This window comes from Myotis daubentonii, chromosome 16 (assembly GCF_963259705.1).
Source record: "Myotis daubentonii chromosome 16, mMyoDau2.1, whole genome shotgun sequence".
Classification (NCBI taxonomy): domain Eukaryota; kingdom Metazoa; phylum Chordata; class Mammalia; order Chiroptera; family Vespertilionidae; genus Myotis; species Myotis daubentonii.
The window spans coordinates 21,590,675-21,605,350 of NC_081855.1; the positions used below are offsets into that span (position 1 = coordinate 21,590,675).

At 58.2% G+C, this 14,676-nt stretch overlaps 1 protein-coding gene across 15 annotated transcripts in view; it reads right to left on the bottom strand.

Annotated features, from left to right (window-relative positions):
* Positions 1-2,688: 2,688 nt before the first annotated feature.
* Positions 2,689-14,676, bottom strand: part of RAP1GAP2 (RAP1 GTPase activating protein 2) — a 216,144-nt gene continuing 204,156 nt past the window's right edge. For 13 of the 15 annotated variants that reach the window (XM_059669104.1, XM_059669102.1, XM_059669114.1 and 10 more), the window contains 6 exons: positions 13,239-13,352; positions 12,927-13,044; positions 12,359-12,485; positions 8,092-8,168; positions 7,665-7,703; positions 2,689-6,864 (listed from right to left, as the gene is read on the bottom strand). In XM_059669104.1, the coding sequence (XP_059525087.1) occupies positions 7,695-7,703; positions 8,092-8,168; positions 12,359-12,485; positions 12,927-13,044; positions 13,239-13,352 (445 nt within the window). In that variant the 3' untranslated portion in view covers positions 2,689-6,864; positions 7,665-7,694. The remainder of the gene's footprint in view (positions 6,865-7,664; positions 7,704-8,091; positions 8,169-12,358; positions 12,486-12,926; positions 13,045-13,238; positions 13,353-14,676) is intronic. The other 2 variants (XR_009449111.1, XR_009449112.1) reach the window with 2 other exon arrangements.

Consider the following 14,676-nt stretch of genomic DNA (forward strand, 5'->3'; position numbering starts at 1 on the left):
AACCACCAAAACTGGTTCCTACGGCGACCATGAGACTGTGCCTCTCGGGTCTCCAACGGCAGGGGGCAGGGCTGACCAATGGCCCCAGCTGCCACGCTCTGAGACCCATCCCTGTGTTCACATCACTGCCAGGCCCCACAGGCTGCTCTCCCCCTCCCCTCTTCGCCCCCCACCCCCACCCCGCCGAGTGCGCGTGGCAGGCAGAGTGATGGAGGCCCATTCTGGGATATGCAGGACTCCTCCGATGGGCAACTTTGGCTACACCCCTCCCCTCCCCCAGCCCCACCCCACCCCCGCTCCCGCCGCCCCAGCAAGCAGCCTTGCTGGATTTTTCTTAGAACTGGACTGATAGCAAAGATGCCTCCATCCCACCATGGCTCTCCCATCCTTCACCAGGGGCAGGCCTGCCTCACAGCCTGAGGGCTCTCTGGCCAGTCTCCAGCTCCTTCCCCATTTCCTCTCGCAGGTCTTTCCTCTAATACAGCGGTTCTCAACCTGTGGGTCGCGACCCCTTTGGCGGTCGAACGACCCTTTCACAGGGGTCGCCTAAGACCATCCTGCATATCAGATGTTTACATTGCGATTCATAACAGTAGTGACATCACAGTTATGAAGTAGCAACAAAAATAATTTTATGGCTGGGCCACAACATGAGGAACTGTATTTAAAGGGCCAGAAGGTTGAGAACCACTGCTCTAAGGTGTAAAACTGTGCTACCGTTTCCACTCAGTGGTGAATGAGTTTTTTTAATTAGCAGTCTGCTTTATTTGAATTACAATAGAATATACTTGATAATTTTCAAAAACACAATTTCCAAATCTAAAAGCAAGTTTTTTGTTTGTTCTTTTCATCTTTATTGTTGAAAGAATTACAAATGTTCCCCGTTTCCCCCCATGGGCTCCCTCCAGCCCACCCCTGTCCCCCCCCACAGGCCTTTACCAACCATGAATTTTTTGTAATCCTCACCCAAGGATATGTCCATTGATTTTTAGAGAGAGAGGAAAAGAGAAAGAGAGAGAGAGAGCTGTGAGAGGAACATTGGTCAATTGCCTCCCGTATGCACCCCGACCGGGGATCAAACCCACAACCCAGGTAGGTGCATTATAGGGAATCGAACCAGCAACCTTTAGGTGTACAGGAGGACGCTCCAACCAACTGAGCCAAACGAACCAGGGCTGGTGAATTGATTTTTATTTTTATGTGTCACTGACAACATGTGTAAGTGTTATGTCCCTAGCTCTATTTTTCCCCCTTGCACAACTTTGCATAGCGTTGTGATTTTTTAGGAACGAACATGTCACATTACAGGAAAACTGACTGAATATGTAAAACACTTGAGCTCATGGTAACAGGCAATACATGTCAGCTGCTGTTCCTGTTATTATAATAACAATCATCATTGAACCGCTGGTGCTTGAATAACACTTGCCGGTTTTTTCAAAGCTCTTACCCAATTATAAACTCACTTCTCTCCTCCTGCTCCCCTGGTAGATGGTTTTTCCAAGGATACATAAAAGAAAAAGCAAACCCAAGAGGTTAAAAAATTTGCCCAAGCCCTGACCGGTTTGGCTCAGCGGATAGAGCGTCGGCCTGTGGACTGAAGGGTCCCAGGTTCAATTCCGGTCAAGGGCATGTACCTTGGTTGCGGGCACATCCCCAGTAGGGGGTGTGCAGGAGGCAGCTGATCGATGTTTCTCTCTCATCGATGTTTCTGACTATCTTTCTCCCTTCCTCTCTGTAAAAAATCAATAAAATATATTTTTTTTAAAAAGAAATTTGCCCCAGATCACACAACCAAGTCCCAATAAATAAAGGCCTGTTCCTTGCCTTCAGATTTCTTAAGAAAACACACACACACACACACACACACAAAAAAAAAATCCAAACATTATAAAACAAAGTGTATCTGTGTAAGAGTGTGGCCATTCAGAAGTTAAAGCGGATAGGAGGGAGGGCACTTGATCATGAAAGAATCCCTGAAGAAATACATTGGGACTCTGGAGAGAAAGTGGGCAGAAGGGGGAAGCCCCAGGTTGAAGACAAATCGGTGACGAGCAGGGTCTCAGGCTCAGATGCCCGCCTGGGCCAGGCCGAGCAATAGCAGGAAAGGGTGAGACGCTCCAGGTGTCACAGCGGGAACTACGGTGCACAGGCCCCACCCCGGGGCCTCTGTGAGCTCTGAGCAAGTCCTGCCACGCCACAGGCGTGGACACCACATCGGATTTGTAACAGAAGCAGGAACTTTCTGTGATTTTTCTAGGTTTTCAAAAAATTTTTGTAGTCAGTATTTTGTTTGTTTTTTTAAAATATATTTTTGTTGATTTCACCGAAGAAAGGAAAGGGAGAGAGAGAGATGAGAGAACATCATGGATTGGCTGCCTCCTGCGTGCCCCACACTGAGGATGGAGCCCACAACTCAGGCACGCGCCCTGACTGGGAATCAAACGGTGACCTCCTGGTTCATAGGTTGACGCTCCAACACTGAGCCATGCCGGCCGGGCTATAGTCAGTTTCTTAAACATCAGCAACTCATCGGGAAATTTTAAAACACTTTTTAGGCTAAAGTATCACATCAACGGGCCCCCCATGGCCCGGGGGGCTGCCAGTATTCAACCTCTGGTGAGCTAAAAGGCGATGCTCACTTGGGGGGGGAGGGTTGGGGGGAGCAAAGAAGTCTGAACACTGATGGACACAAAATATGTTATTTATTGTCAATTTCTGCAAAGACACATTTAAGCAACAAAATATACATTTGTCAACCTTTTAGAATTTGTTTTATACATTAACAAATACAATGTGCTACCATAGCAATAAATTAAATGTACACTATTTACATGACATAGGCAGTCAGGGTCCACAAGCCCCCCCCCCCCCACGAAGAGGGCAGGAAGGGAAGTCACCACCACGTGGGTCCTCGGGTCCACGCTGCACCCCGTGGGCTCTGCGCCCGGAGGAGGCGCTCACGCGGGTGGAAGGGGCGCGCATGACAGGGAGCGCTGGCGCACATGCGAAGGAAGGAGCGGCGAGGGGGGGCGGCGGGGGGCTGAGCCTTCCCAGCGGAATGTCACAAGATCAAAGACAATAGCGTTGAAGTTCCAGTCTTCCCGCCAAACACCCTCTCCCCGGGGCTGGTAAGGCACAGAGCAGAGCCCTGCCCCAGCACCTCCCTAGGCAGGGCTCCCCGTCATTGGTTGGCCCTGCTGGGGGCTGTCTCCTTCCCCTCCCCAGGGGCCCCTGGCCCAGCGAAAAGGGGGGACCCGTGGGTTTGGGTGGGGCAAGGGGCTCGTGATGAAACAGGTATCAGAGCTTGTAGAGAATGCCCCAACCGCCCCTGGCAGGCTGCGGGGCAGGCGGGGCAAACCCCACTGGCCCACCCTGGCCCTTGAGGGAGGGGTAGCCAGAGGCTGGGAGGAGCCGTGGGGTCCTGAGCGGCCAGGTCCCTGCCAGACACCTGCAGCCCTCAGATCTGCCTGAACCCCAACCATCCCCCCACCACAGACCTGCCACTGGCGCCTCACGACTGAATGAAGAAGGTAGTGTTTGCGTTGGCCCCTTAAACCATCAGGGCGAGAAACCCAAACAGGCTCCCTCCCGCCCGCCTGGTCCCCTGCGTCTACGTTTCCACTAACCACCGTGCTTTAAGGATCAGGGAGAATCAAAGCGTTTTCTTTTACACTTTCCTTAACTTAAAAAGGGGAAACTGAGGTTCGGATCACTGCGTCCCCCCTCACACACCGGAGCTGAAGGGCCGATGTCACTGAGGACCAAGCCACTGAAATCTCTTTCCCGCCGCGTCTCCGGGGCCCAGAGCTGCACCCAGAGCCCCGGGCCCTCGCTGAAAAGTCCCAGAGGACATCCCTCCCGATGAACAGCCACCAGCACCCTGGGCGGCTCGCACCTCCCAGCCGGTGCCCAGGCCCCAGCTCACCGGCTTCCACAACTCGGGGCCCAGCACACGCAGCCACTGGCTGAGCAGCCGCGTAGGCGGTGCCGGGAAAGGGCCCAGCTTTGCCGCTGGCCGCTGGCCGGTGAGGTGACCTCAAGCAAGTCAGGCCCCTCTCGGGGGCGGAGCTTCTCCCCTGGACAGTGGCCTGGGCTGCATCCGATGCTCAAAGCAGCCCGGGAGGCGTGGACAGCAAGATGCCCCTGACAAGGCTGAACCACAGAATCCTTTTCCAGAAACACCGGGTTCCATTCGTGTCAGAAACTCCAGCTGAGACCTCTCAGAAGCTCCTCCTGCCTCCGTTTTTAAGCATCATCTGAGCAGAGGCAGCTGGGTGCCTACAGAGCCGATAGGCAGTTCTTCCGTGAGTCAGGCAGTTCCCGCAGCCAGAGGCGCGAGTGAGCGGGAAACACTTCTCCTGTGTCCGGGGGGGCCACACACAGGCCCCTGGGGTACCAGCGGGAGCACCATTGGGACGAGTCCAGTCACAAGGACCCAGGAGGCTTCAGCACATCTATGAGCCCCAAGACGGGCACAGCAATAACAGGAAAGACATCCGAGGCCAGAGCAGATGCAAGGAGACTGTCCAGGCACATGGGCTGCCTCCCCCGTGGCCCCGAGGGTGGGGGGGGTGGCGGGGGGGGGGGGTGAGGGGACTGCGGGTCCTGCTTCTCCTCTCCTCTCCCCCTCGGCCCTGGCCATGTACATTTTGGAAGCTACAGGATGGACTTGTCCAAGATGGTGATGCAGACACAGAGGGAGGGACCTTTCAGATCCTTCCCAGGCATCCCCGTTAGCAGAGGGCAGGCCCACTGCTCAGGCCTGCGATTCTTGGGGCAGACCTGTGCCTCTCGGTTTCCAGGACCTGCCCGGCCACCCTGGCCACGGGCTCAGAGGCAGGAACAAGTCCTTCCCTGGAGGCGGGGGCTACAGGAGGGTGGGGGGGGGGCAAGCAGAGGGGGAAGGTGGGTATGAGGTTCCCAAGCGGAACAGAGTGGGGACCACCTGGAAATCCCAGAGGACCCCCCAGACCACGAACACAGCACCACCACCCAGCAGCTGCAAACACCAGCTCTCCAGAGAAGCAAGCCAGAAGCCTGGGGTTGTTTTTAAAGAAATGCAGTTCGACCTTCCAAGTTCCTTCAGGAACCCAGCCGACAGGACGCTGCCAGGACCTGCCGGCCTCGTCGCAGCAGCAAGTGCTGCTGCAGGAACGTTTAATCCCTCTACCCAGACACGTGTTGACCTCCTAACTAGAATACATTCTACAGGGCTAGGCCTTGAAGTAAACACGTTTCCCAGACAGTGTGAGGGGAGAGGCCCACCAGCCTGCAGACAGGATCCCCCGGGGTCCACGTGAGTGGGGGACGAGGGCCCGAGGTTCGGCTCTCCTTGCTACAGCAATGGGGAAACGTCACAACAGCTGGGGTAACGTTTCTATGCCTCGACTCGGGAATCAGCCCAGACCCGCTGCAGATAGAGCGTCGGGTTGGAAACCTTGTCATCCGCCCGTGAGGGCCCAGGTGCACCTGGAACCGCAGCACCTCCAGGGTCTGCTCTTCAGACTCCGCTGTACCTGGAGGACACCCAGAAACCACACGAAGACTCAGGGGGTGGTGAGCAGCCAGGAGGGGGCTGCCCACAGAGAGCCGCGAGGAAGAGTATTGCGCCGGCTCTTCCCCGGGGAGGTGGCTCTGGCTGAGGGGCCCTGGCAGAAGGTGTCTCAACTGCACCAGCTGGGGCCCAGGCTGCAGGAATCCCACCGATGTGACAGCTGCCTGTAGCCCCACAGCGGGGAAGGCGAAGAGGAGACTGGGGGGGCGGCACAAAAGGGTGGGATCGAGCCCGACAGAGCCAAAGGGCACAGCCCCCAGGCAGCACTGGGTCTCCCACAGATGCCAGAACATAAACGCAGAAGGAGGCCACCCCTTCCCCTCACCTGAGCTCTCCACCCAGACCAAGGCCTGACCACACCTGAGTCCTCTCACCTCACCTCCCCGCTCTCACCAAGAGGTGGGTTGCAGCGACTCCCCACAAACCTACGAGCCTCCGCCACCAGCGGGACAGGGATCCTGGCCTGGGTCTCAGGGTCTCCAGCCAAGGCCCAGGCGTTCGCTGCCTCGCTCCCTCCCAGCTCCTCCTCTCCTGGCGCCCAGCCCTTCGTGGGAAAAGCATCTGCTCAAAGAGAGAGACTGGCTCCGGCCTCGCCCACAGCAACCACACAGGAGCCTGTGTGATTGAGGCTGCCAGGAAGAGTGTGGCGCCCACTCCCACGTGCCCAGCCCCGTCGCAGCTTCACCCGGCCATGCCCGGGCAGTAGGGACAAAGGCCCTGGCAGCTGGCAGCAGATGGGGAAGAAGCTCCTAGCACAGAAGCAAACAGATGTTGGGAGCGACAGAGCCGACTTCTACCAGGACATCTTCCAGGAGCTACAGATTCGGCTCCTGCAAAGGTGCTCCCTCCAGCAGCACAAAATGCCTGCCTGCCAGGACCTGGCGCTGCCCCTCCCCAGGCGCAGTCCCCTCTGGGCCTCTGCCCCCCATCCCCCCATCCCCCCACCCCCCGACCCCACCAGGCTCTGCCTCTCGGCTCTCTGAGTCCCCAGTACCCAGATCCCTGCTCACCCAACGCTGGCTGCTGCAGACAAAAACAAGGTAACAGATGACCCAGACACATAGCACATGGGGGGTCAGGAGCAGGGGAGCCTGGAGGAATGAGGCCTTGTCCAGAGATGGGGAGGGGCTCGCAGGGTGTCTTGGCAAAGGAGCGGGCAGGGCTGTGCCGGTCGGGGCACTGGGACAGATAGCTGGTCTGGTGGGCAGGTGGCCGATGGAGCAACAGGCCGGTGACGGTCAGAGTAGTGAATGGCACCCCCAAACTGCTAGGATAGGAGCCTTCTCCAAGACAGAATCGGGGCTTTCCTGGAGGAGACAAGAAGGAGGGAGGCAATCAAACACTGGGTGAAGGGAGGAAGGGCAGACACGTGTGTCCAGGGCCACAGCCCATGGATATGCGTGGACAGGAGGGGCCCATACAGGGTGCCCGGCGTCAGACAGCCGAGCAGGTGGGCACGGCAAGAACCTGGTGAACAGGGTCTGCAGTGCAGGATGGGAGCTGAGCGTGCCGGCACCCCCAGCTCACCTGCTTTCCTACAGATCAGGTTTGTATAAAGGGGCTCAGCTCTGCCCCTCCCCTTGGTTCCAACTGTGACTCTCAGCCCTGCAGCCCTGTAGCCGAGGGGAAGCCAGAGGGGCCTTGGGGGCAGCTGGGCCCAGGCCCGACCTGCTGAAAACCACACACTCCTGCCCGCCCCCGGCGGCTGTGGCTGCCAGCAGCGTCCTCCCTCGGGGCACCCGCGCAGCGTTCAGGGTGCTGAGGCATCTCTGGACACTCAGGGAGGACAGCTCAGCCCAGAGCCCTGGGAAAGGCCGCTGATGGCAGAAAGGCAGGGGGCAAACGGAGGCCTCTCCCTCCAGGAGAGGAAGCAGCTCTGGGCTGCAGCCCCAGCCAGGCTCCTCTGGGGCAAGGAGACCAACTCGGTGAGTCTGGCCCAGATCCACACAACCCTTCCCCTCACACCTCGGCCGCCCGCCTTCCTCCCATCCTGGGCCCCATCACAGAGGTTTCAGAAGAGGCGACGGCCCTCCCCAGCCCTCAGGGTCTCGGGACAGTGTCGGGCTATCAGGCCCCGTGGCCACAGCAGGACAAACACTTGACCCACCTTTGACAGGCGAAGGACTCCTCTTTCGCATTAGTGACCCTGTTTCAAGAAAAATCCAGGCGAGAGTTTTATAAAACTAGACAGCACAACCCTTACCGACGGCACCTTCTGTGCGCCCAGCTCTCAACTCTCCGGTGAGCTCGGGAGGGACCTGAGGGAGGGACCTGAGGCCCCGGGAGCCAACCATTCACACCTCACATCTGTGTGTGTCCGAGGGCGTGGCTCTAACATAGCACGTGGGGCAGAGGTGGCTGGCGACCCCCGGGCTGTGCCTGCACCACGCGGGACCAACAGCCTCACCCCCAGATGGACCAGAGGCTCCTCCCCCCGCTGTGAGGTGCCCCGGGAAGGAAGGCTGGCTTGGAGGAGGTTGGACTGTGGGGTGCGGGAGGCTCCCCCTGCCACCCCCACACCCCTAGATCCTTACCGCACTGGAGCTCGCATGGCTGAGCTTATCAAAGCGGAATTTCAGGTTTGACCTCGGGGAATTTCTGCTTTTGGCATCTAGGAAAAAGAAGAATGCCCATGAAGAGGGTGTGGCTGTGGAGGTCATGGGCTGCTGGGGAACTGGGCAGGGAGGCCAGAAGGGACGCCTCCCCTCCACGAGACACTCTAGGTCAGTGGTCAGCAAACTGCGGCTCGCGAGCCACATGCGGCTCTTCGGCCCCTTGAGTGTGGCTCTTCCACAAAATACCACATGCGGTATGCATGTTCAGTGCGATTGAAACTTCGTGGCCCGTGCGCAGAAGTCGGTATTTTGTGGAAGAGCCACACTCAAGGGGCCAAAGAGCCGCATGTGGCTCACGAGCCGCAGCTTGCCGACCACTGCTCTAGCTGATGCAGCAATTCACAAGAGCCAACCCTTAGATTTTTACAAATGTTGTGAGCTGGTTGTACACACACAGTCACGAGCTTAGCCCCGGCCGGTGTGCTCAGTGGTTAGAGTGTCAGCCTGATTGATTCCTGGTCAAGGGCATGTACCTGGGTTGCAGGTTTGATCCCCAGCCTTAGTTTGGGGCATATGTGGGAGGCAACCAATTGATGTTATTTCTCTCACATCAATGTTCCTCTCCCTCCCTCTCTCTCTTCCTCCCTCCTTTCCACTCTCTCTGAAAAAAAAAAAAAAAATCAATGGAAAAAATATCCTCCAGTGAGGATTAAAAAAAATTAAGTATAAACTTATAATTAAGTGATATTCATCAAAGGTAATAAATACTCAAAAGTCATCACTTCCTTGTTATTTCACTACATTTTACCACTCCCTATTCATTTAAGGTTATTTACGCCAGTCACACTGGTGGTTTGAGATCAGCAAATGCTACAAATCAAGTTGATTTGCTGTTTTGTTGTTGAGACTTCAGAAACTAATAGAGAGAATCCTATATAATAAAAGGGTAATATGCAAATAAACCAAACGGTATAACAACCAAAGTATAATATGCTAATGATATGCTAAGGCTGCTCAACCACTTGCTATGACATGCACTGACCACCAGGGGGCAGATGCTCTGACCCGTAGGTTAGCTTGCTGCTGGGGTCCAGCTCATCAGGGCTGAGCGAGATAGGCCGGACATGCCCTGGAGCCCTCCCGTGGTCCCTCTCTGGCCTGATCGTGCACCAATGGGGTCCCTCAGCTTGGCCTGTGACCTCTTACAATCTGGGACCCCCCTCGGGGGATGTAGGAGAGCTGGTTTCAGCCAGATCCCACAGGCCACTCCCCTTGGGAGGGTGCTAGACGCAGGGCTCATGGCTGGCAAGCACTGCTGTGGCAGCCTCTCCTGATCGGGACTGACTGGGCGCGAGCCCGCAGCAGGCACAGTAGGCCTGGGATGAGTGGGAGCGGCGGCAGGTAGGAGCTGCAGGAGGCGCTGGACTGCAGGTTTCGTCCCCCCTCCCCCTCGCAGGCCACCCAGAGGGACCCTACCCGTGCACGAATTCGAGCATTGGGCCTCTATGTATTAGCAATATAGACTCAATGTGAAAGTGTATGTGTAGCATTGTGAATAGCACAGAAAACTGAGTAAATATTCTTCCAGTATCTGAGGCATGGAAAGGCTGAGGAACGTGTCCAATGTCACATCGCTCATAAGTGGTGGCCCCAGGGTCCTGTGCTTGCCCCCCACCCCGCTGTGCTGCCCTCCTGGAGGGTGGGACCAAGGCTCTGACTTCCAGGCACCCACAGAGCCCATCAGTGCCTACCAGGCACGTCTACCTACATGCCCCTCAGGTGCCAACCCTTCACCCTCTCCCCAGAGCCGGCTCCTCCTACTCTGTCCAACTGCAGGGACCCCAGAGCCCCAAGAGGCCCAGACTCCTTGCTCTCCCTGAAGCCCCCACTACTGAGCCCCAAAGATTTTACCTCCTTGGCATCTCTTGAATCCAATGCTCCATCACCCCACACTCCATGGCCCATCACCCCTCACCACTCACTGTGACCCTCGCTGATCTTCCCCCCTGCGCCTGCTCCCACCAATCCTTCCTCCTGGGCCAGCTGCAGCCACAAAATGGTCTTTCTCAACCCCAGATGGCGCTTCTCTACTTAAGAACCGTCAAAGACTTAAGACCTTCCCATGGCTTCCACTGCCTGCGGGATGAAGCCCAAATCCTCACCAGGGGCAGCCCTGGCCCTGGCCCCTAACACTGTCTCCTCTCTCACCTGTCCCGTCACCCTGACCCTATCCCCTAACACTGTCTCCTCTCTCACCTGTCCCCCGTCATCCTGACCCTGTCCCCTAACACTGTTTCCTCTCTCACCTATCCCCCGTCACCCTGGCTCTGTCCCCTAACACTGTCTCCTCTCTCACCTGTGCCTCGTCACCCTGGCCCTGTCCCCTAACACTGTCTCCTCTCTCACCTGTGCCCCGTCACCCTGGCCCAGTCCCCTAACACTGTCTCCTCTCTCACCTGTGCCTCGTCACCCTGGCCCTGTCCCCTAACACTGTCTCCTCTCTCACCTGTGCCCCGTCACCCTGGCCCAGTCCCCTAACACTGTCTCCTCTCTCACCTGTCCCATCACCCTGGTCCCTAACACTGTCTCCTCTCTCACCTGTGCCCCGTCACCCTGGCCATGGCCCCTAACACTGTTTCCTCTCTCACCTGTCCCATCACCCTGTCCCCTAACACTGTTTCCTCTCTCACCTGTGCCCCGTCACCCTGGCCCAGTCCCCTAACACTGTCTCCTCTCTCACCTGTCCCATCACCCTGGTCCCTAACACTGTCTCCTCTCTCACCTGTGCCCCGTCACCCTGGCCATGGCCCCTAACACTGTTTCCTCTCTCACCTGTCCCATCACCCTGGTCCCTAACACTGTTTCCTCTCTCACCTGTCTCGTCACCCTGGTCCCTAACACTGTTTCCTCTCTCACCTGTGCCCCGTCACCCTGGCCCAGTCCCCTAACACTGTCTCCTCTCTCACCTGTCCCATCACCCTGGTCCCTAACACTGTCTCCTCTCTCACCTGTGCCCCGTCACCCTGGCCATGGCCCCTAACACTGTTTCCTCTCTCACCTGTCCCATCACCCTGGTCCCTAACACTGTCTCCTCTCTCACCTGTGCCCCGTCACCCTGGCCCAGTCCCCTAACACTGTTTCCTCTCTCACCTGTCCCATCACCCTGGTCCCTAACACTGTCTCCTCTCTCACCTGTGCCCCGTCACCCTGGCCCAGTCCCCTAACACTGTTTCCTCTCTCACCTGTCCCATCACCCTGGTCCCTAACACTGTTTCCTCTCTCACCTGTGCCCCGTCACCCTGGCCCAGTCCCCTAACACTGTTTCCTCTCTCACCTGTTCCGTCACCCTGGCCCTGTCCCCTAACACTGTTTCCTCTCTCACCTGTCCCATCACCCTGGTCCCTAACACTGTCTCCTCTCTCACCTGTGCCCTGTCACCCTGGCCATGGCCCCTAACACTGTTTCCTCTCTCACCTGTCCCATCACCCTGGTCCCTAACACTGTTTCCTCTCTCACCTGTCTCGTCACCCTGACCCAGTCCCCTAACACTGTTTCCTCTCTCACCTGTCCCATCACCCTGGTCCCTAACACTGTCTCCTCTCTCACCTGTGCCCCGTCACCCTGGCCCAGTCCCCTAACACTGTTTCCTCTCTCACCTGTCCCATCACCCTGGTCCCTAACACTGTCTCCTCTCTCACCTGTGCCCCGTCACCCTGGCCCAGTCCCCTAACACTGTCTCCTCTCTCACCTGTCCCCTAACACTGTTTCCTCTTTCACCTGTCCCCCATCACCCTGGCCCTAGCTCCTAACACTGTCTCCTCTCTCACCTGTCCCCTGTCACCGTTGTGAACTCCAGCCCCACTGACCCACATGTGGTTCCAGATCACAGCCTCTCAGTTCCCTGCAGGCCTCCACCTGCAACGCTCTCCCACCTGGTACCCTTGCATTTGGAGGACCATCGCTGTGATGGGGGGCCGAGTCGGTGATGGGGAGGAGAGAGGTCCGTGGAAAGAACCTCGGCTTTCGACTCACACAGTCCCAACTCCTCTCTGAGCTCTGCTCCCGTGAGTAATGAGAGGGCAAGAACAGGCCCTGGAGGCTGATGAGCAGATGCAGTGAGGAAGCAGAGCTCAAGGCCTCACACTGGGGTTGGACCGAGACTGGCCAGTTCCGGACGCCTGGGGCTGGCGCCCCACAAACAGTGCTCAGGGCACAGCCCTGCCCTGGCCGCGTGGTGCACACCGACCTGTCGGACTCCGGCTCATGATGATGGGGGTGGTGGCTGCCCCCAGGCTGGGGCTCTCGCTGCTGGGGGACGGGCTGTAGACAAACACCTCCTGCTTGAAGGGCGAGGTTGTGGACGGCTGGCTGCTCTGGGGAGAGAGGCCGGGTGAGCGAGGCGGGCCCACCCTCAGCTGACCCGGGCGGCCCCTGCCTCCCACTGCCCGCTGGGACACGCTCTTTCCTCCTGCTGCCTCCAGCCCTGGCTCCCCTCCACCCCCAGGCAGTGCCCCTGACCACACCCTTGCAGCGCTGAGCCCTCTCCTCTCCAGCCAGGAACCCCATGGCAGGGACACGCTCAGCCTGACCTCTGACCCTCTGCTCCTGCTGCTCCTCTGTCACCCCAGGGAGACCCCGAACCACCGCTCCCAGAGGGTGGAGACGGCTGGGGGTGCCACCCCCAGTCCCCTTGTTTCCATACTCCCCGCTCTCCCCGGAGCCGGGAGGGGGCTCTGCCCACAGGAGCTATTTTAACACCCAGGGCGGTGGGCCCAGGTGCCTCCCACTGCCCAGGTTGGCCAGGCCGCACCTACCCCACTGTCACACTCCTCCATGGCCTCGCCCTCCCCGGCCGTGCTGCTGAAGCTGCTGGTGCTGGAGGAGGAGCGGGAGATGTTGGCCCGGCCGTTCTCCTTCAACTTCATGAAGGGCCTGCAGGGGCGGGAAGGCGGCCCTGGTCACATGAGGGGCTGCGGGCAGGGCAGGCCCCGCACAGACTGAGTGGCTCCCCGTGGCCCTGCCTGCCGGCTTGTGCGTTCCACGGAGACCCCAAAGCAGGAGATGCCGGAGCAGAGACCTAGTCCAGGGCCCGCGGGGCTGAAGCCGCTCCCCACCCTCACTCTTACTTCTCCTTGCTGGGGCAGATCTCCGGAGAGCTGGGGTTGGACGAGGTCTCAGACTTGATCTCCTGAGAAGAGTGCCCGCCGTCCACAGTCTTGGGGTTGCTGGATGCACTGTCGCTGGGGAGATGAGGATGAAGACGGGTGAGCCGGTTCCCAACCCCCTCCTCTCCCCCAGGCCCGAGACTGCACCATGGGGGCCTGTGGGGTCACAGCATCCCCGACAGAGCAGGGCCACCAGGACATCTACCCCACCCCTGCCCTCATCAGACAACAGGGTTTTCTGCTTTCCCAGGGTCCCCTGCAGGCTCCTGGGTGGGAGTCCAGAGCTACCAGGCTGGAGTCCCGGCTTGATGCCCCCGAGCCCAAGTCCATCCCAGCTGGCAGAGATCTAGGTCAAGGGCGGGCCACAGAGGGGATGGAGTGAGGGCTGGGACATCCACCATCACAGCCAGCCACACGCACCCCTGGGGGCGCCGGCGGGGCCAGGGCTGCAGAACGCAGGGGACACCCTTCACACAGGCTACGAAATGCGCTCCCCGGAGGCGTGTGCTGAGTGCTGGGAAGGGCTTCTGGGTAAATAGGCTACTCACAGCCAGGGCCGAAGGTTTCCTTCTGCAGTTTGACAAACGCTGCCCATTAGCTGCTCAGTGCCCACGGTTGGGGCCCTGTCCCAATTGTACTTTTATTTTCGTGGCAGCTTCATGGGGATACAATCCACACTCAACGCACTCATTTAAACTGTGCAATTCAGTGGTTTTTAGTATATTCACGACCATGCCCGCCATCTAATTTTAGAACATTCCTACTCCCCTCACAGAAACCCCAGGCCCACTCACAGCCACTCGCATTCCTCCCTGCCCCGGCCCCTGACACAATCTACTTCCTGTCCCTACGCATCTGCCTCTTCTGGGCATTTCCTATGAATGGAGCCAGGCAATACGGTTGGTCTTTTTGTGAGTGGCTTCTTTTGTGAGTGGCTAGTGTTTTAAAGGCTCATCCATGTTGTAGCCTGTGTCCCTCAGCACCTCACTCCTTTTTACTTCAAGATAATGCTCCACTTTTTGGATGGGCACGTGGACCGTTTCCACTGGGGGCTACTATGACAACGCTGCCCCGGACATCCGTGTGCCGGTGCTTATGCAGACACGTGTGTTCTTTCCCTCGGGCACGCACCTGGCGTGGAACTGCTGGGCCTTATGGCAATGCCACGGTTAACCCTCTGAGGAGCTGCCAGGCTGTTTGCTAAAGCAGCCTCACCGGTTCACAGTCCCACCAGCAATGCACGAGGGTTCCAATCTCTCTGCATCCTTGCCAACACGTCCTTCTTGCCTTTCTTATTATAACCATCCTGGAGGCAGGAAGTGCCTCGATGTACTTCTAACGAGGTCACCAGGGACCTCCTAAGTGTCCACCCAGCAGGGGTTGGGGCCCCTGTGCTAGA